The sequence below is a fragment of the Capricornis sumatraensis genome, chromosome 15, assembly GCF_032405125.1.
Source record: "Capricornis sumatraensis isolate serow.1 chromosome 15, serow.2, whole genome shotgun sequence".
Lineage (NCBI taxonomy): Eukaryota > Metazoa > Chordata > Mammalia > Artiodactyla > Bovidae > Capricornis > Capricornis sumatraensis.
Genome location: NC_091083.1, coordinates 29,624,524 through 29,647,384, shown reverse-complemented (window position 1 = coordinate 29,647,384; position 22,861 = coordinate 29,624,524). Strand labels below are relative to the sequence as shown.

Below are 22,861 nucleotides of genomic sequence, written 5' to 3'. Positions count from 1 at the left end.
CTTTACGAGGGGGCACAAAACTTTAATGAAGAGATAGGTAGGCAAAAGAAAAACTGAATCAGCTCGATTCAGAAAAGAAATGGAGGAAAATCAGGAAAGAAAAGCAACAAAATGCAGAATATACATAACTGAGGTCACAGATGTGATAAGCATATGGTCTGCGCACACAAAACATGAGAAGAGAACAAAGACCCAATTGGCTCTCATAAGCCAGAGGTGCGGGCTCCCACACACGACAGGGTATAGGCAAAATTGATATGGAAAGACTGACAAGAAGACACAGCTGGGCAAAATTATGAAAACCTTATGGGCACTCTGCAGAAGCAGCCAATCAGGAGCAAAGAGAGGAATGTCATTGCCTTGGTTCTTTCAACAACAATACACATTGCCTAAGAGATAGTGGAACAATGTATGTAATACTTCCAGGAAACGAAACACTAATCTAAGTATATTTTACCTAACTAAACTAGGCTTCAAGTTCAAGAGGCAAGAAGCTAGGGTTTGAGGCTTTCTGGAAATTACCATGAGATGATGCAATTTATCTACCTAAGAGAATAATGAAAGAACTCAGGAAAGGAGAAGATCACTTCAGTCACTCAGTTGTGCCCAACTCTTTGTGACGTCATGGACTGCAGCACACCAGGCTTCCCTGTCCCTCACCAACTCCCAGAGCTTGCTCAAACTCATGTCCATTAAGTCAGTGATGCCATCCAACCATCTCATCTTCTGTCCTCCCCTTCTCCCCTCTGCCTTCAATCTTTCCCAGCATCAAGGTCTTTTCCAATGAATCACTTCTTTGCATCAGGTGGCAGAGCTTCAGCTTCAGCATCAGTCCTTCCAATGAATATTCAGGACTGATTTCCTGAATTTAGGGAAATTTAGGATTGACTGGTGGATCTCCTTGCAGTCCAAGGAACTCTCATGAGTCTTCTCCAACACCACAAATCAAAAGCATCAATTCTTCAGCACTGAGCTTTCTTTATGGTCCAACTCTCACATCCATACATGACTACTGGAAAAACCATAGCTTTGACTAGATGGACCTTTGTCAGCAAAGTAATGTCCCTGCTTTTAAACATGTTGTCTAGGTTTGTCATAGCTTTTCTTCCAAGGAGCAAGCATCTTTTAATTTTATGGCAGCAGTCACCATCTGCAGTGATTTTGGAGCCCAAGAAAATAAAGTCTGGCACTGTTTCCATTGTCTCTGCATCTATTTGCCATGAAGTGATGGGACTGGATGCCATGGTCTTAGTTTTTTGATTGTTGAGTTGTAAAATAGAAAAGCTCGTGAGCAACTGCCTATTACTGTTTATTTGAATTTTTTTATTACTCCTTAGGAACAAAAATGCTCATAATGGTCTTCCAGGGAGTGCTGATTCAATCATCTATTTCTTATAAAGTTCCTGGAGACCATGTTTAAAAGCTATTCAGCCCTTATTTGGGAGCTTTTCCAGAAGGGGAAGTGGTGAAGAAAGGCATAAAAAGATATCTCAGGTGGGGAAGAAGAAGTGATCATTTCTTTTCTAAATTTCCTGGTCCTAGGGAGCTTACAACATTCCCAGGGTTTCATCAGTCTTTTTCCAGGTTATTGATCTTGGATGGACACTGCCATCAGCTCATGCCTTGATGAGACCTTTTCTCCTAGATCTTCCAAGGAAAATTTGTTTAACCCCTTATTTTGGCCAAAATGAGATTTGAATTTTTCAAAATCAAATATACTTAGAGGCATGCACATGCATGCATGCACACTCTCACACACATACCAATTAAAACATCCCACAAAAATATAGAAATAAGTGTATATGTCAATAGGCTCTTCATTTCAAAATATCCAACAATAGCCACTAAATGCTTTGATAATTAAACATAATAAGACCAACTCCCCACTTTTGGAAAAATAACAATAGTTTAAAGTTAGGAAGAAACATGGAGGAAAAGCAAAAGGTATTCAAGATTACTGCCCCAATCTGTCTTGGTGTGTCTGTAGTTTACCTTTTGGAACCAATGGCAGGAGGGTGCCCAGCAGGACACAGGGGCCTCAGGACCCGCCCTATCAGGGCTCTCAGGGACCCAGGTCAAAGCGCTCACTCAACCTGACTTTCAGTGCTCTCTGTAGTCTGGTCTCTGCGTGTCTCTCCAATCCTATTTCTAAATTTTCCTCCTTACAATTCTGATTAAATGTATTTCTCATTGCTTTCATGATTTTGATCAAGCTGGTCCTTAGAGCAATAATGTTCATCTAGCGGTAACTCTATTTTCACAGGATTAAGTATGGCTTCTCTCTTGGGTGTGGATTAAAGACTGCTTCCTGGATAAGCCCTGGTGTCACTGCCAGTGGAGGTACTGCTGGCTTCTTTCAAACTCTCACAGGACATTATTTTTATTCCTTTTAGGGACTGAAGCTTCCCACTCTATATAATGGTTATATACATGCTGTTTTTCAGTTTAAAACTAAGACCCTTTTCAGTATCTTATTTTGGTCGAAACAAGAGGCAAAGGAATTATCTGTGTGGAATCCAGGAGAGAAGGTCTCATCAAGGCACGAGCTGGTGGCAGAGTCTGACCAAGACAGAGAGAAAAGAGCACGGAGTCCACAGCTGCGTCAGCTGTCAGAGCCATGTGGAGCACCTCGTCCAGACTGAGCTGGCCTCGGTCAATACGGAGACAACACAAGTGCTGTCTCAGTACATCATTCCTATGGTGGTAAGGACTGCATCACAGTTGATAATGGGTTGAGTGGGGCCGTAAGAAATTTAGCCTTGTTATGTTAAGTAGGACAGAAAAATACGTCAAGATAATCCTGAGATTTCTGGTGGCTATGGGGTGAGTGGTGGTGCCACTATAAATAAAGGGAACAAAGAACTAATCTGCGGTGGGACAGCCCAGGCTCTATGTTGGACTGGCTGGGTCTGAAGCAAGTTTCTTTGAAATACACATGTGGAGACGGGAATGACAAGGAGTTATTATGAGAGCAGTCAGGATAGCATTTTAGAAGTCCTGTGTATTAAGGGTGAGTAATTCTCACCATGACATTGTCAGAGACTTTAGAGGAAAATTATCTTGCCCAGAAAATAGAAAGTAAAATTGGGCGATGTATTGTATTGCAGTGAAAGAACCCTGTTATTATTTCCTATTGATTTTTCTGCTTCCTTCTTTTCTTTTCTTTTGGTAAAATCAAAATCCCATTCTAGTGAATGTACATTACATAAAGTCCCACACTTAGATAAATAATTGACAGCTTGAACCAGGCACTTGTAGCACTAAAAGTCTGGACAATTTTAAAAATTCACCTTTCATTTGTTAATCCTTTGAAATGTGTCTCAAATTTGCCTTATACTGTGGTTTAAAAATCACATATGTTGGGACAAGTGGGATGATTAGAGCAGTTTGGGATTGACATGTACACATTGCTATATTTAAAACAGATAACAAGGATCTGCTGAACAGCACAGGGAACTCTCCAATATTGCGTAATAACCTGAGTGGGAAAAGAACTTGAAAAAGAACAGATACACGTATATGTATAACTGAATCACCTTCCTGTATACTTGAAACTAAAACATCATTGTTAATCAACTACACTCCAATATAAAATTAAAAAAATTTTAATTTGTGGTAGAAGGATATTTAAAGATATGAATATTTTTTCACTAGTCAGTGAAAGAAGGTAAGCTCCAGGACATATATATTTCAATTTTGTTTTTAAATGTATTCCCAATAAGATACTAGAAGGTATAGATTTAAATTTTATAATTGATTTTATGTTGTATACTTCTATGTATCTTCTAAACTCCCTAAAATAAACAGATATACTATCTATAAGCAGTAAAAATAGTCAATATTATGAAAACTGTATATAATAGATCATGAAAAATGATTTTTGAATTCAACCTGGGAAAATGATACCAAAATAATAGTGTCAAAAAATATTTCAAGTGTTATGTTCATTTTTAAATCTCAAATCTAAGGTAACTTACTTCACAGAAAAGGAGAAAAATACAAGAAAATATAAGCCAATTCTAATCATCTGTTGAAGTTTATATTCTTTGTTATAAAGAAGTTGTTTAAAAAATGCTGCCAGTAATATTACCAACATCAGGATGCAACTCAACTTGAGATATTCACTCTTCATGCAAATACCACGTTATCTCCAAACCACAGCCAGGGAACTGAAATAATTAAACCAGGAAGTTCTTTCCTCTCCTTAACAACCATTGCATTATAAAGCTGTCAGACTCTTTAGATGATCTTTGGACTTTTGATTATTTGATTACCTGGCCTTTTCTGAGCCTCCCGTGCACTGATAAATGCCAATGAATTCTGTGAGTTGCTTTTGTAACATCGCATCTTTGCCTTCAACTTGAGTAATGAATGTATGCTGTAAAAGATCTGACACCGTTGGACGCTTTTCATAATCCTTAGTCAAACACCTGTACTGGCAGAAAGGAACATGCAATTATTAGATAAGTTAGAGTTTTGAATTTATTATTCACAGTCCTAAAAACTACTCTAACACAAAGGAATGATGTTCTTCATTGATTCTCAGCCCAAGAAACATATCTCAAAAAAAAGTTAAAACTGAAATCTGAGGAATTAATGTCTGTGAAAGTGCACACATCTGTGGGCGATTATGCTGTTGTGAAACCAACTTTCAACTAAATTCTACTTTCCTTGCCTCCTAGCAAGCATTACTGCAGAGTGCTAATTGAACTCCGTCTCCACTGCCAAGTCTCTTTTAGCGAAAGATAAACAACAATGAAGTCATTACAGTTTTAATGCTTATCTAAAATTACAACAAACTTTTCAGTCTCCCTTCACTAATGCTTTTAAAGGTTTTCCAATTGATCTGTTTCTTTCTACGTGGTAAAACTACTAATCCATGTGCAAGGGCTTATGCACTGCTGCTGCTGCTAAGTCGCTTCAGTCGTGCCCGACTCTGTGCGACCCCATAGATGGCAGCCCACCAGGCCCCACCGTCCCTGGGATTCTCTAGGCAAGAACCCTGGAGTGGGTTGCCATTTCCTTTTCCAATGCATGAAAGTGAAAAGTGAAAGTGAAGTCACTCAGTTGTGTCCGACTCTTCGCAACCCCACGGACTGCAGCCTACCAGGCTCCTCCATCCATGGGATTTTCCAGGCAAGAGGACTGGAGTGGGTTTGCCACTGCCTTCTCCAGCTTATGCACTGAGGTTGTTTAAATCCCATGTCAGTGGATGGGTTTTGAGGTCCTACAGTACACGTACTAATGTGTATCACACCTCTTGATAGGATCAACCAGGTGAGAGCACCTGAAACAGCATCACAGGAGTAACCCTGGAACAAACATCGGATGTTTAATCAGCTGCCTTCAGATATTGGAAAGAGGAGTTAGACTAGTTTTCAGGGCAAGGAAACAAAAAACCTAGGATTGATGGGTAGAATTAAAAGAGAAATAGATTTCTGGTCTATATAAGGGTGAACTTTTTGACAGAAGATGGAATGGGCAGCATTGGGAAGTAAGATTATTATTATCAGGGGATTACTGGTTGGCTTCTCAGTGTACCATGTTCAAGAAGAATGCATGCTCTGCATACTCTTTCAGTCCTGAGATTTTGAGGATCTACGGTTATGAGGAAACTGGTCAGGGTGGGGCTGCCATTTGAGGATAGAAAAAAACAAAAAGGAACCCAAGCCTGACCTGAGCCATGCCACTTCTTATCTGTATTGTTAATCCTTCTGGTATGAGAATTTGGCAATTTATTCTACTGGAATTAACTAAACAGATACTGGCTTCCAAGATGGTGCTAGCGGTAAAGAACCCACCTGCTAATACAGGAGATGCCTGAGACAAAGGTTCGATCCCTGGGTCGGGAAGATCCCTTGGAGGAGGGCATGGCAACCCACTCCAGTATTCTTGCCTGGAGAATCGCCATGGACAGAGAAGCCTGATGGACTACAGCCCACAGGGTTGCAAGCAGTCAGACACTAGCAACTTAGCTTACAAGCACAAAGAGATACTACCCAGGGATGCTAAAAGATGCTAAGGAATAAGGATGACAACATCTCAAAATAAGATGTGCTTTTAGTTTTCATTTAGTTTAGCGCAATGTGTCAATTTCTGCCACTTGTATCTACATACTGAGATTAGTCACATTGGATATTATTTTATTCACATAAAACCTTAACAGTTAAACTGCTGTGTGCCAGCCATTGAACTTAGAATGAAAAGTCAGGCATATTTGGTGCCCTGGAGTTGTTTACTGTCTATTTAGGGAGCAAGATCTCTAAACAGGGAGTGAAATAAAAGAAGAAATGGTATTAGAGGAAGAGGAACCAAGGGCAGGGAGAGCTTCCTGGGCAGAGACCTAACTACCTGAAGGAAACAAGGAAATGCTTCTCAGAGGTGAAATTGTATGGAATATGTCAGTCATCGAGCTGCGTTAACGGATCCACATGGAAGGATCTGCCCACATGAGTCATGACTACAAGTCGTGGGGAACACTTCAAAATTACCAACGATTCTCCTATGAGGTCTATGGAATTCGGCTGCAGTTCATTAAATATTATGCAGTGTGTAGTACATATGTAGCAATGATTAGTTAAGTGAAAACTGAAAGAAAAAAACATTGCCAATGTTTCTTGTGTTTGCATAACCCTTACGTCAGCCTCTTACCTTTATAGAAACAAGCAGATATTCTTGGTATGAAAACCAGCGATTTCAATATAGACAAAGATGATTAGTCCCTCTACTTTTTTGCCCTTTTTACATTTTCTGAGTGAAGTTTGACACATTCATGCTTAATGACCCCTTCTCTCCCATTTAAAACCTTCAGTCATTCCTTCCCTTATATTTTCAAGGTGAAGTCATGAGAAAGACCATGAAAAAACTTTCATGGACAGATTTAGAAATAGCTGATGCATAGCTTCTAATTGGTTGTCTGGAGGCACTGCATTTATACTAGATATCTGTCAAATTAAAAGTGAATTTCAAATATCTAAGATTTTATCTGTATGATTATCTGACTTATCAAGTGCAGTGAAAATTCCCTGGCTGTGATGAGAATTACTGATGCAGATAACTGAAGGGCTAAATAACTGACTGCTATATGATTGGCAAGAAGGTGGGAGATGCTAAGGGCAAGACTGCAAAAGGCAAGTGGACAGAAGAAACCATTCAAGGGTGATGCAATGTCTGCAGAAGCACAGTCAATAGAATGAATGTGACCCTGAGATCATTATCAAAACAATAATAAGTTCACTGAACATTCAGAAGACACTACAAATGCTTGTTTTGAAGAAGATCATGGGAACCTCCAGGGTTATTTAATAGATAAAGAGGAGAGTCAGAAGCTTGGAGGAATGATTATAAAAGGCCCATCTCAAAGTCATATAGCAGGATGGAATTTCTTTGACTCCTCTAAAAGACTCTAAGGACTCTCCTGGTGGTCCAATGGTTAAACTTTGTCTTCAAATGCAAGGGATGTGGCTTCGATCCCTGGTCAAGAAGCTAAGAACCCCACATGCTTCCTGGCCAAAAAGAAACTGAAACACAGAACAGAAGCAATATTGTAATAAGTTCAATAAGGACATTAAAAATGTGTGCCTGCTAAATCACTTCAGTCGTGTCTGACTCTGTGCGACCCTATGCACTGTAGCTTGCTAGGTTTCTCTGTCCATGGGATTTCCAGGCAAGAATACTGGAGTGGGTTGCCATACTCTCCTCCAGGGAATCTTCCTGACTCTGGGATCAAACCTGGGTCTCTTAAGTCTCCTGCATTGGCAGGCAGGTTCTTTACTACTAGTGCCACCTGGGATGGCCCACTTTTCAAAATTAAAAAATAATAATAATAAAAAGAAAAGATTCTATTGTTACTCACTTGCTGATGAAGTCATTGAATTCTGCTGACCATATCTCAGGTTGCCTCAGTTTTGGGGGTGGATTCCTAGAAAAATAAGATACAAGGTTGGATAGTACATATTGGCCAAGCAGGGACAAAATTAACAGGCAGGACTGGACAGACTAACGTATCACTGCATTCAAATCCTGCCAGGTATAATCAAGTATCACCATCAGTTTCCAATTCAAAGACAGATAATTAGTTATTAATCATTCTTTATATGGAATGACAGGTCTCTTGCTTCCCTGAAAGCACATAATATACCCATTTTTTTCCCAGCTGATCTTTCTTTTTTTCTTTGAAAGAAACTTCTTGCTTTGAACTGAAAGCCCTAGAGGAAAACATAAATACTTAGCTGATTAGAAACAGTGGCTCCTGGGGAAAAGATCTTTTACTTTGAGTCCTACAAAAATCTGATGGATATTCAGGAGACACAAAGGTGACCTGAAAGGAAGATTAGTAGCATATGCAAAAACCTTAGCAGAGAGGCCTTTATAGAAGAGTGCCTTTATGACTTGCTCTGTTGTTACTTGGGTAGATGGCCAGAAACAAGATTACAAAAGTAAGGAACTGGAAAATATGACTGGCAATAAAGCTCTGAATGTCACTGCAAGATTCTGTTATTAATTCCTTTCATTTTAAGCTGAACAAATCTTTTCTTTTTTGTGATGTTCATGAACACAAAGGAACATCATCTGCAAATGAGGCTGATCTCTAACTGTAATCAAGCAACACTGATCAACCACGATAACCATGATAGTTGGATGTCCTGAAGTACCACTTTATGTTAATTCCAACAGCTCTTTGTTTTCATTAGTGGAATGGAAATACTTTGTCTTCAGCTCTGCATTACTCCTTAAATAGCTTAAAATGAAATTAATGTACAGTCTGTACAGGCTCATTAAAGAAAAGTGCAGCTACTCATCCACTAGGTCACACTGAAAGCTCATTTTACAATCCTTAGGACTATTTGAAGATTGCTGGTTTGCACATTAAAAGAAGTAATTCTTTTCTCCAATAATTTTGCTTGGCTTCTTGTTCTCCTGAAAAATTCTCTTTTAAGAGATTTGCTGGTTTGCTTCAAGTAGAGCAAGATTTTGATGATTTTAGAACATTCAGAACCAGGTAACTTTACAGATCCCCTTTTTTTCCTAATTATTTCTTCAGTCAGTATTCTTAGAACTCTATTTTAAAGATATACTGGCAGTACAAGGAATAAGAAACAACTGAGAGGGTACAGTTTCCAGAGGTACCTTGCTCACAGGTACCATATAGCATCCCTTTTTCATGTGGCATCATCATTAACAGTAAAAACCCTAGGCTAACTATGTTCATTTAAACCATAATTTAAATAGCTCAGGAAAAACAGTGCTTCATCTCACATACAGAATGACAACAGGAATTAGGATATACAGATTCTGTTGGTTTTCCTCCAATTTAATGAAATGCCTTAGACCTGATACAGAGCAGGTTTTCTGCTCTTTTTCTGTAATCGCATTTCCCCACTTACTGTGTGTGCTAAGTCGCTTCAGTCGTGTCTGACTCTGTGCGACCCTATGGACTGTAGCCTGCCAGGCTCCTCTGTCTATGGGATTCTCCAGGCAAGAATACTGGAGTGGGTTGCCATGCCCTCATACAGAGATCTTCTGACTCAGACACTGAACCTGCATCTCTCACATCTCCTGCATTGGTAGGCAGGCTCTTTACTACTAGTGCTACCTGGGAAGCCCCACTTATTAATAAGCAATATATTTTACAAACAGTAACACCTGAGAGATACATTGAGATTGTTATGGAAAGGATGATATATATTTAAGGTATTATAACTCAGTAAATACAGGCAGGACAGAAAATTACAAGGTAAAGTTAAAAACAAATTTGAGTGCTTTACACTAATTTAATTCCATGCCAGATATTCCAAATAGATCTATTTGGAAATGAATAGGTCATATTGGCATTATTTCTTTCAGACTGGAACCACCCCCAACCAGGGCTTTTACACATGATTCAATGTTCTACAGGCATTAGGATCCCACAATTTATTTAATGGAGAGTGTGTGAACAAATTTTAGCATACCTCATCTCTCCACCCTGGACCCATGTTCCCATAGGCCCTCTCTGTGCATTTCATTAAAATTAAGATAGCAGGCAAAATCCATAAGAAAGTCTTTAGGATTTTCCTGGTCATATAGTGGATAAGAATCCACCTGCCAATGCAAGGGACATGAGTTTCATCCCTGGTCCAGGAAGATTCCACATGCTGCAGAGCAACTAATGCATGCGCCCCAACTACTGAGTCCTGGAGTTGCAACTACTGACACCCACGTGCCCTTGAGTCCATCTTCCTCAATAAGAGAAGCCACCACAATGAGAAACCTGAGCACCACAACTAGAGACTAGCCCCTGTTTTCTGCAATTAGAGAAAGTCCATGCACAGCAATGAAGATCCAATGCAACCCCAAAAAAAAAAAAAAATAATAATAATAGTTTGAAAAGAAAGTCTTTAAAAGACAATACATGTATAATAAAAATAGGCAGTCTTTTCATGTCAGTTTTCTGAAATATCTAGGAACTAACCAAAACATTTACAGTGTTTAATTAGTGATAAGCAAGAGGGAAAATCTGACAACACACATAAAAGGGGAGGTGTCTACGCAGGAAAGTGCCTTCCTGGCTCCAAAGAGATTATTTTTCTAAGCTTAATGTTTTATATTAACATATTCAAAACACTAACATATTTAAAATCATTATCAATCATTTTATCAAAAATTCTACCTCTAACTTTCTTAATACTATCATTTTAAAGCTCTAAACAAAGGGAAGTCTTAGCAAGTAATAAAAAATTATTAGATTGATAAGAGTGCAACAGAGCACATTACTGTTACACGGACTGTGGACCAGGGAGCCTCACTGACGAATCTGGGAGTGAATCAAGAGTGACAGGAAGTACTGTTTTCCAAGCTCAAATCCTTGCTAAAGAAAACACACACACACACACACAATACCAAGAGAAACCTCTTGTTCTTAGACCAGGGAAAATAAAACTATGGTACAAAAAGAGTGTCTTGAAAGAAGCCAAATGATATTCCAGGCCACTCTGCTCCCAACCTGTGGAAATAAATCTGGATATTTCCATGAAGAGCTTGACAAGGATTCGGTGGCTGGAGGAACAGAGAAAACTGGCAGGTAGTGGACCCACATGAGAGCCCTCTGACCTGGGTATTTTGAAAAGCGCTCTCATGGGATGCAGGTCAGCTAGTGGAGGGTCTCCATCCCCCAGCTCAATGGCCGTGATCCCCAGGGACCATGTGTCACATCTGGCATCATAAGTTGTATCCAGTTGCTGTTCACACGCAATCACCTAGCAGAAAATGAAAGAAAAAGGAAGCTTACAACTTCAATAAGCACATAGGAAAATGCTTAGAATGATGTGTAAGTGTTCAAACTGATGAGATTTGAGAGCACCCAGCCAAGGCAGTAACATGGGGAAGTAAAACCTCAAATTATAATTAGTAGTGGTAGTTTTATTCTAAGAATGTAGAATATCTTAGCAGGATTGAAAACAATAAGGGAAGAAGTCTATGAAAAAAAATATTTTTGAAAATGCAAAACAGAGGGGAATGAAAAAGTGTACCTAATGGGAAGGGATGGGATCAAACATACAGCTTAAACTTGTGCAATGATAGTCATCTGATAAACATTTGATTAGTAAATGGAGTCATTCATCTTGGCAAAGATAAAGATCTTCAACAAAAATTGAAGGATACAAAGAAAAATAAGCTTGTAGGAAGCCTACGTATATGGCCTCCATCTTTTTTGACAACTTGAAGGCAGAAATGGGACAAGTGTGGAGAAATAAAAAAAGGCTTATGCCATCAACAAGAGAAAAATAATTGGATAAAAATAAACATTGATATGAGGTTAGCAGTTATCTGGGAGCACACTAGATAGTAAATCCTGTTGTTTAGTCGCTCAGTTGTGCCCGACTCTTTGTGACCCCATGGACTACAGCACACCAGGGTTCCTGTCCTTATACTATCTCCCGGAGTTTGCTTAAACTCATGTTCATTGAGTTGGTGGTGCTGTCTAACCATCTCATCCTCTGTCTCTCCCTTCTCCTCCTGCCTTCAATCTCTCCCAGCCTTCTTTTCCAGTGAAGTGGCTTTTCACATCAGGTGGCCAAAGGATTGGAGTTTCAGCTTCAGCTTCAGTCCTTCCAATGAATGTTCAGGGTTGATTTCCTTTAAGACTGACTGGTTTGATCTCTTACTGTGCAAGGGACTCTCAAGAGTCTTCTCCAGCACCACAGTTCAAAAGCATCGATTCTTCGGCACTCAGCCTTCTTTATGGTCCAGTTCTCACATCCATACATGACTACTGGAAAAACCATAGCTTTGACTATACTGACCTTTGTCGGCAAAGTGATGTCTCTGTTAAGCTACAATCAGGTTTTTTTAAATTCCACTAGTCACAGGATGTCATTGAACAACAAGAAAAAAATTTTTACATGTTGTGAATGCCAACTCATAAGATAAATAAAACATAATCTGGGGATGATAGCAGGTTAGACTTCTTGTCATTTAACTACAGTAATATGAAATGAGATGCAAAGTGAAAGAAATCTAAGATCCTGTCTGGAATAGCGTTTCACCTTTCTGACTCCACTTAACATCAAATTTAACACATTAAAATATCCTTATGTTGGCACAGTGGGTGAATTTATGTTCCAATGTACCCATGACACTCTTAGTTTATGCTCACTTTCCTAGACTCATTATAAATACCCTTCCGGTTCACTCTCCAAATTGTCCTGGCTTGTACAATAAGTTACATGGTCACCTATCACAGCCACTGTCTCCCCTTCACCATGAAACACACATACTCTGGGAAGGATGGCTTTACCTAATCAACAAATGCTACCTTTGGTCTAGAATTTAATTGAAAAGGATGTCAAATCAAGAATGCCACTTTTCAACTTATAATTGATTAAAACAACCTTGTTTACCTTTCTGTTTTCTAATTCTTAGAAATTAGACCTAATAACATAGAGCTGGTTTTTATGTGATGTCTTCATTAACTAGATAGTTGATTATTCAAAACACATTCTTCAACAATTCTAGGTAAGTGGAAATTTACTGAAGTATTGCCAATCATTCAAAAGTTGGCGAATGCTTATTACAGAGAAATGAATATAATATGCACAAAATGTTAAACATATATTTATAGGATAATTTGAAAAGACCACAATGAACCTTTCTCTTTTATATATTATTGGTTGGCTGAGCAGGAAGGCATTTTCAAACTATGTTTGTGCTACAGTAGGCTTATTAATGACTTATCAGTAAAACGACTGTCTGAACGTCGACATTCTAGGAATCAGCGAACTAAAATGGACTGGAATGGGTGAATTTAACTCAGATGACCATTATATCTACTACTGTGGGCAGGAATCCCTCAGAAGAAATGGAGTAGCCATCATGGTCAACAAGAGTCCGAAATGCAGTACTTGGATGCAATCTCAAAAATGACAGAATGATCTCTGCTCATCTCCAAGGCAAACAATTCAATATCACAGTTATCCAAGTCTATGCCCCAACCAGTAACACTGAAGAAACTGAAGCTGAATGGTTTTATGAAGACCTACAAGATCTTTAAGAACTAACACCCTAAAAAGATGTCCTTTTCATTATAGAGGACTGGAATGCAAAAGTAGGAACTCAAGAAAACACCTGGAGTAACAGGCAAATTTGGCCTTGGAATGCAGAATGAACCAGGGCAAAGACTAACAGAGTTTTGCCAAGAAAATGCACTGGTCATAGCAAACATCCTCTTCAAACAACACAAGAGAAGACTCTACACATGGACATCACCAGGTGATCAACACCAAAATCAGATTGATTATATTCTTTGCAGCCAAAGATGGAGAAGCTCTGTATAGTCAACAAAAATGAGACCAGGTGCTGACTGTGGCTCAGATCATGAACTCCTTATTACCAAATTCAGACTCAAATTGAAGAAAGTAGAGAAAACCGCTAGACCATTCAGGTATGACCTAAATCAAATCCCTTATGATTATACAGTGGAAGTGAGAAATAGATTTAAGGGCCTAGATCTAATAGATAGAGTGCCTGCTGATCTATGGAAAGAGGTTCGTGACATTGTACAGGAGACAGGGATCAAGACCATCCCCATGGAAAAGAAATGCAAAAAAAGTGAAATGGCTGTCTGTGGAGGCCTTACAAATAGCTGTGAAAAGAAGAGAAGCGAAAAGCAAAGGAGAAAAGGAAAGATATAAGCATCTGAATGCAGAGTCCCAAAGAATAGCAAGAAGAGATAAGAAAGCCTTCTTCAGTGATGAATGCAAAGAAACAGAGGAAAAGAACAGAATGGGAAAGACTAGAGATCTCTTCAAGAAAATTAGAGATACCAAGGGAACATTTCATGCAAAGATGGGCTCAATAAAGGACAGAAATGGTCTGGACCTAACAGAAGCAGAAGATATTAAGAAGAGGTGACAAGAATACACGGAAGAACTATACAAAAAAGATCTTCACCACCCAGATAATCATGATCATGCGATCACTAATTTTGAGCCAGACATCTTGGAATGTGCAGTCAAGTGGGCCTTAGAAAGCATCACTACAAACAAAGCTAGTGGAGGTGATGGAATTCCAGTTGAGCTATTTCAAATCCTGAAAGATGATGCTGTGAAAGTGCTGCACTCAATATGCCAGCAAATTTGGAAAACTCAGCAGTGGCCACAGGACTGGAAAAGGTCAGTTTTCATTCCAATTCCAAAGAAAGGCAATGCCAAAGAATGCTCAAACTACCACACAATTGCACTCATCTCACATGCTAGTAAAGAAATGCTCAAAATTCTCCAAGCCAGGCTTTAGCAATATGTGAACCGTAAACTCCCTGATGTTCAAGCTGGTTTTAGAAAAGGCAGAGGAACCAGAGATCAAATTGCCAACATCCGATGGATCATGGAAAAAGCAAGAGAGTTCCAGAAAAACATCTATTTCTGTTTTATTGACTATGCCAAAGCCTTTGACTGTGTGGATCACAATAAACTGTGGAAAATTCTGAAAGAGATGGGAATACCAGGCCACCTAACCTACCTCTTAAGAAACCTGTATGCAGGTCAGGAAGCAATAGTTAGAACTGGACATGGAACAACAGACTGGTTCCAAATAGGAAAAGGAGTACATCAAGGCTGTATATTGTCACCCTGCTTATTTAACTTCTATGCAGAGTACATCATGAGAAACGCTGGACTGGAAGAAACACAAGCTGGAATCAAGATTGCTGGGAGAAATATCAATAACCTCAGATATACAGATGACACCACCCTTATGGCATAAAGTGAAGAGGAGCTAAAAAGCCTCTTGACGAAAGTGAAAGAGGAGAGTGAAAAAGTTGGCTTAAAGCTCAACATTCAGAAAACGAAGATCATGGCATCTGGTCCCATCACTTCATGGGAAATAGATGGGGAAACAGTAGAAACAGTGTCAGACTTTATTTTGGGGGGCTCCAAAATCACTGCAGATGGTGACTGCAGCCATGAAATTAAAAGACGCTTACTCCTTGGAAGGAAAGTTATGACCAACCTAGATAGTATATTCAAAAGCAGAGACATTACTTTGCCGACTAAGGTCCGTCTAGTCAAGGCTATGGTTTTCCCTGTGGTCATGTATGGATGTGAGAGTTGGACTGTGAAGAAGGTTGAGCACCGAAGGATTGATGCTTTTGAACTGTGGTGTTGGAGAAGACTCTTGAGAGTCCCTTGGACTGCAAGGAGATCCAACCAGTCCATTCTGAAGGAGATCAACCCTGGGATTTCTTTGGAAGGAATGATGCTGAAGCTGAAACTCCAGTCCTTTGGCCAACTCATGCAAAGAGTTGACTCACTGGAAAAGACTCTGATGGTTGGAGGGATTGGGGGCAGGAAGAGAAGGGGACGACAGAGGATGAGATGGCTGGATGGCATCACTGACTCGATGGACGTGAGTCTGAGTGAACTCTGGGAGATGGTGATGGACAGGGAGGCCTGGCGTGCTGCTATTCATGGGGTGGCAAAGAATCGGTCACGACTGAGCGACTGAACTGAACTGAACTGAACTGAAGGAGTATTAATTTTAATTATTAACTCATGTATTATTCTGATAGTTATATTTTAGATAAAAATATTAACTTTAGTCATAGAGTGCTTCTAAGATCCACTAATCAAAATTGTTTTTACTAAATGACAAACTTAAAATATAATAATAGCTTTGTTACTATAAATTAGTATATTAAAATATAAAACTAGACTATTAATTATTTAATAGAAATCATATAGTTATAGTATTTATTATAGTAATTATTCGTATATGCAGATAAGATGTACAGCTTGGTATTACAGGTAGATGTTATTAACTTCTCATTTTTAAACTTTTCACAAGCTTTTAAAACACTAGTAATATATCAGAATTGAAGAAAAAACCCACATTTGAAATTCTTTTATTCAATTTTGTTTTTGCTTATATGACTATACAGTCTACACATATTTTATTTTAAAAGTTTCTTAAGATAATTTATCCTTTCTCCATATTTTACATTACACTTATATTTTAACTTTTTTTGCAAGTAGTAATTGAATTAGTATCAAAATAGGAACAGCACACCAGGACTTAATCTTCCAGCAAATTTAATTCTATGATTTTGCAATATTAATGTAGTATTTAAATTACTTCTCTTCCTGTCACTCCCTAGAAAGATGTAGACGAATAGCAGAGCTTTTCCCAAAGATGGCAAAGTTTTCAAACATGTTTTTTTACTGATAAATATAACTAAAAGGATTAACAGCATTAACATTAAAGTGACTGTGGAGAAAAGATATAACTCTAGAAAACTTTTCCTCAACTATTTTAGCAGTTTTTCTACATCTTCCCACAGGTGATGCTCAAAAGAATCTTCCGGGGTGTGATGTGGCCCTAAGCAGAGACACTCAACATAGGACCTACTATAAATATAGGTTAAAAGCCTGCATCTGACTTTAAATAAAGTCAAGGCTGTATATTGTCACCCTGCTTATTTAACTTATATGCAGACTACATCATGTGAAATGCTGTGCTGAATGAAGTACAAGCTGGAATCAAGATTGCGGGGAGAAATATCAATAACCTCAGATATGCAGATGACATGACCCTTATGGCAGAAAGAAAAGAGGAATTTAAAGAGCCTCTTGATGAAAGTGAAAGAGGAGAGTGAAAAAGCTGGCTGAAAACTCAACATTCAAAATACGAAGATCACAGCATCTGGTCCCACCACTTCACAGCCAATAGATGGGGAAACAATCGAAAACAGTAAGAGACTTTATTTTCTTGGGCTCCAAAATCACTGCAGATGGTGACTACAGCCATGAAATGAAAAGACGCCTGCTCCTTGGAAGAAAAACAATGACAAACCTAGACAGTGTATTAAAAAGCAGAGATGATTATTTTGCCAACAAAGGTCCGTATACTCAAGGCTATGGTTTTTCCAGTAGTCATGTATGAGTGTGAGAAATGGACAATAAAAAAGGCTAAGCACCAAAGAATTGATGCTTTTGAACTGTGGTGCTAGAGAAGACTCTTGAGAGTCCCTTGGACAGCAAGGAAATCAAACCAGTCAATCCTAAAGGAAATCAACCCTGAATATTCATTGAAAGGACTGAAGCTGAAGCTGAAGTTGAAACTCCAATACTTTGGCCACCTAATGTGAAGAGCCACATCACTGGAAAAGACCCTGATGCTGGGAAAGACTGAAGGCAGAAGGAGAACAGGATGACAGAGGATGAGATGGTTGGATGATATCACTGACTCAATGGACATGAGTTTAAGCAGACTCTGGGAGATGGTAAAGAGCAGATGAGCCTGGCATGTTGTAGTCCATGGGGTCACAAAGAGTCAGACAAGACTGAGCAACTGAACAACAAAAAAGGCACTTTTATATTTCTATCCAACTTAAAAACAAAATCTAAATAGCATTAACAGAGATATGTGCAACCTATATGTCCACTGACAGAAGAATGAATAAAGATGAGGTCAGTTCAGTTCAGTTCAGTCGCTCAGTCCTGTCCGACTCTTTGAGAGCCGATGAATCGCAGCACATCAGACCTCCCTGTCCATCACCAACTCCCGGAGTTCACTCAAACTCATGTCCATCGAGTAGGTAATGCCATCCAGCCATCTCATCCTCTGTCATCCCCTTCTCCTCCTGCCCCCAATCCCTCCCAGCATCAGGGTCTTTTCCAATGAGTCAACTCTTCGCATGAGGTGGCCAAAGCATTGGAGTTTCAGCTTCAACATCAGTCCCTCCAATGAACACCCAGGACTGATTTCCTTTAGGAGGGACTGGTTGGATCTCCTTGCACTCCAAGGGACTCTCAAGAGTCTTCTCCAACACCACAGTTCAAAAGCATCAATTCTTTGGCGCTCAGCCTTCTTCACAGTCCAACTCTCACATCCATACATGACCACTGGAAAAACCACAGCCTTGACTAGACAGACCTTTGTTGGCAAAGTAATGTCTCTGCTTTTTAATATGGAATATGCTATGTACTTGGAGAAGACAATGGCAACCCACTCCAGTACTCTTGCCTGAAAAATCCCATGGACAGAGGAGCCTGGTGGGCTGTAGTCCATGGAGTCGCTAAGAGTCGGACACGACTGAGCAAATTCACTTTCACTTTTCACTTTCATGCATTGGAGAAGTAAATGGCAACCCACTCCAGCGTTCTTGCCTGGAGAATTCCAGGGACGGCAGAGCCTGGTGGGCTGCCGTCTATGGGGTTGCACAGAGTCGGACACGACTGAAGCGACTTAGCAGCAGCATGCTATGTACTATGTGTTCAGTCACTCAGTCATGTCCAACTCTTTGCGACCCCATGGACCATGGCCGCCAGGCATCTGTGTCCATGGGAATATCCAGGCAAGAATACTTGAGTGGGTTGCCATGCCCTCCTCCAGGGGATCTTCTGGACCCAGGGACTGAACCCAGGTCTCCTGCCTCTCCTGCATTGTAGGCAGATTCTTTACTACTGAGATACCGGAGAAGCCCATACAATGGAATATTAGCCATTAAAAAGAATAAGTTGGGTCATCTGTAGAGATGTGGTAGACCTAGGGTCTGTCACACAGAGTGAAGTAAGTCATATATGAATGCATATATGCGGAATCTAGAAAAGTGGTACAGATGAACCTATTTTCAGGGCAAGAATAGAGATGCAGACTTAGAGAAGGTACATGTGGACACAGCGGGGGAAATGTAAGGTGGGATGAACTGGGAGCTTGGGATTGACATGTACACTACTACGTACAAAATAAATAACTAATGAGAACCTATCGTCTAGTACAGGGAGCTCAGCTGGGCACTCTGTGATGACCTAGCGGGTTGGGATGGGGAAGCAGGGGTTGGAGGGAGGCTCAAGAGGGAGGTACATTAGCTGTATATATACAGCTATATTAGCTGTAAGCTAATTCACTTCACTGTACAGCAGAAGCACAGCATCATAATGCAATTATATTCCAATAGAAAGTGTATTTAATGAAAACGTAAGGTTGTGAGTACAGCTCACCCCTGAGCAACACATGGGTTAAGGGTTCCAATCTCCTGACAGTTGAAAATCCAGGTACTGCTATCTCTGCCTCCACAACAGAGAAACTGATATATGACTCACCCAAGGGCAGGAAGCTGAAACAGTTTGGCTAGAACCAGGACTCAAACCCTGGTTCTTTTGAATCCACATATTGTGAGCTCTGATTAAATACAAACTTTAAAGATCTGTAAAATGAGATTGGGGATTAGTAGATACAAACTACTATGTATAAAAGGAATAAACCACAAGATTCTACTGTACTGCTGCTGCTGCTAAGTCGCGTCAGTCATGTCCGACTGTGCGATCCCACCAGGCTCCCCTGTCCCTGGGATTCTCTAGGCAAGAACACTGGAGTGGATTGCCGTCTCTTTCTCCAATGCATGAAAGTGAAAAGTGAAAGTGAAGTCCCTCAGTCGTGCCTGACTCTTAGCGACCCCATGGACTGCAGCCCACCAGGCCCCTCCATCCATGGGATTTACCAGGCAAGAATACTGGAGTGGGGTGCCATTGCCTTCTTTGACTGTACAGAACAGGGAATTATACTCAATATTTTGTAATAACCTATAATGAAAAAGAATATGAAAAAAAAAATATATATATGTATAACTGAATCACTTTGCTGTACAGCAGAAACACAACATTGTGTATCACCTATACTTCAATAAAAAAGAAAAACTGTAAAATGAAAATACAGGTACTATATTTATTGACAAAAATTTGCAGGTAAGTGGACCTGCAATTCAAACCTGCGCCATTCCACTGTAGTTTCTCTCTACCTCGTCTGACTTATTCATTCAGTCTTTCATGTATTCATATATTCGCTCACAGCCCATTTATCATCTCCCCGGTCACTCCTCACACATGCAAATATCTCACATAAAGACAACACAACTGACATTTTCTTCCAGTAGATTGTAACACACATATGGAGCTACAGCGTGCATGAAAACAAAACTCAGAAAGGATCAAGCACCCCATGTGTCTCCCTCAAAAAAACTATCCGACCTCAGGAGCCATCCAAAACGGCGTGCCTACAGATGTGTTCCGACGGTGCCAGGTGCTGGTGAGTTGAGCAGACACACCTGGAAGGAAGAGACGAGACTTACTTTCTTGCATTCATTATTCAAGTTAAGGAGATTTCAACTGCAACAAATCTGCTTACAAACAAATATGATTCTCTTACAGCTGTCACTGGACTTGAACTTCACCTTAAGGCGTCCGAACTCCAGATGTCTGCATAGCCAAGACATACAGTGGTCCTCCTATTTTCTATTTCTTGTATCCAAACCTATTCAAAGTTAAATCCCTATGTCAAGCTTAAATTCCCCCATGCTGACCTCATCTGCTCCAGATTATACTAATCTCTACAGCCTTGACTTTCTAGATTTTAAACTATTTGTCTGTATTCCATATTTTTGCACATGGTTGTGATTTGTATGGTAGGCTCCCTTTGCTCCTTCCTCTCACTACTAACGCAGAAGGAAATGGCAACCTACTCCATTATTCTTGCCTAGAGAATCCTGTGGACAGAGGAGCCTGGTGGGGTGCCTGTCCATGGGGTCACACAGAGTCAGACATGACTGAAGCGACTTAGCATCAGCAGCAGCCCACTACTAAATTCTAGTGAACTGGATTGTTTCATATGGTGGCATACACATAGAAGGTGACTCGCGAATGCAAATAAAATTATTTTCCATCTATCATCTTGGGACAAATCACACCTGATGGGAAGTTTCAAATAAATTATTGGGGTTGGCCAAAAAGTTCACTCAGGTTTTTTCATAAGCTGTTATAAGAAAACCTGAATGAACTTTTGGCCAGTCCATCACATCTATTAATATTTAAACCAACATCAATAGGATCAGTTATTTTCCTTTAGAGAGACTATACACAGAAAGATTACAATGAGGAGATTTAATGAAATGTTTCAATCTTTTCATCCCATTAATTCTACCTGGTTAGATATAATCATAACTGGCTCTTAATAAAATCCGGAGTATAGTCTCCCTCCTCACGGCTCATACTTCTGCTCCTCTGGCTGCACGATGCTTCTTCCCTTGACCTCACTCTGGACTTCATGTTTTTCAGTTGCTAAGTCATGTCTGACACTTTGTGACCCCATGGACTGCAGCACGCCAGGCTTCCTTTCCTTCACTATTTCCTGGAGATTGCTGAAACACATGTCCATTGAGTCAGTGACGCCATCCAACCATCTCAACCTGTCTCTCTCTTCTGCTTCTGTTAGTTCCAAATTGTGAACTTTAACTCTCTGACATCCTTGCTTTGAAAAGTACCTCCTGGGTGTCACATTTGTTTTAGGCTCAGGCTGTTTGCCTTATAAGTCAAGTAGAACAAAGACACTAATTGAGGTTTAAAACTGGATATATCTGATACCTCCAAGATGAGGTATCAAATTTAAAGGTCATGAAAATTCAAAGGTCATATTCAGTCAAAAGCCTTTCACTGGTGGAAATATACTTGAGCTGAGGGCTAAGTGGTATGTTTTGGTTCTACATTAATTCTTTCCCTCAAGGACTTCCTCCACTGATGTAGTAAGTGGGATCTTGGCCTAAATGGGATCTGTATCTGAGCCTTCAAATTTTGCCTTTAAACATTTTATTATTTGACAGAAAAAATATCCTCATGAAATTGTTTTTGAAATTCAGAGAAGATGAACTAATCTGAGATTGAAGGTTCTCTTGAATAGTTCTAAAAGATGATCTGAAGAAAGGAAATAAACACTTAACACATGTTTCCCCAAAATGCACATCTCTCCCCAAGTATTTCAGCTTCCAAAAAATTAAATGTTAATCTAAACATTTAATCTTGTCTTTTTCTATGAATTAAAGGCATAAATAACTAAGCTTGACTTTTATGACAGTATCCGAGTACAGTCATTTATTTCTATAAGTAGGAAGAGTAAATAGATTTTAATGAAATTTAATTTAAAATGATTAAAAATCTATTAAAATTTATTCTAACAGTTTCTAATGATTTATGAAAAGTCAAAAAATTTTTCCCTCAGTAAACATTTCTGTTTCAACTTCATAAAGATTCTGTAAGAATTCAAATGTCATTTAAGCAAAATGTAAAAGGGATAGAAAATAAACATGATTCAGTAAAATATCTAAAGTTCTGCTTCTGGCAAGAAAGTGACAGACTAATCATTTGACAGTTATTTCTTCTTTCTGGAGATAAAGAAAAGATGATGTCACTTAAATTGGCATTTTTCAGCAAGCAGTCATGCCCTGGTGTTTGAATTTATACATATGGATGACAGGAAAGGGCCATCCCTCCACATTCCACAGGAAATATATGGAGAAAGATGCTGAGAAGTTCATTAGGATGTATTATGGGACCCAAGA

General features: G+C 39.5%; 1 protein-coding gene across 1 annotated transcript in view; it reads right to left on the bottom strand.

Moving 5' to 3' along the window:
* Window positions 1-22,861, bottom strand: part of MYO3A (myosin IIIA) — a 158,378-nt gene that overhangs the window by 101,690 nt on the left and 33,827 nt on the right. Inside the window, exons 5-8 of the mRNA XM_068986752.1 lie at window positions 20,502-20,578; window positions 11,092-11,237; window positions 7,856-7,921; window positions 4,275-4,430 (exon numbers count right to left, since the gene is read on the bottom strand). Coding sequence (XP_068842853.1) covers window positions 4,275-4,430; window positions 7,856-7,921; window positions 11,092-11,237; window positions 20,502-20,578 — 445 coding nt within the window. The remainder of the gene's footprint in view (window positions 1-4,274; window positions 4,431-7,855; window positions 7,922-11,091; window positions 11,238-20,501; window positions 20,579-22,861) is intronic.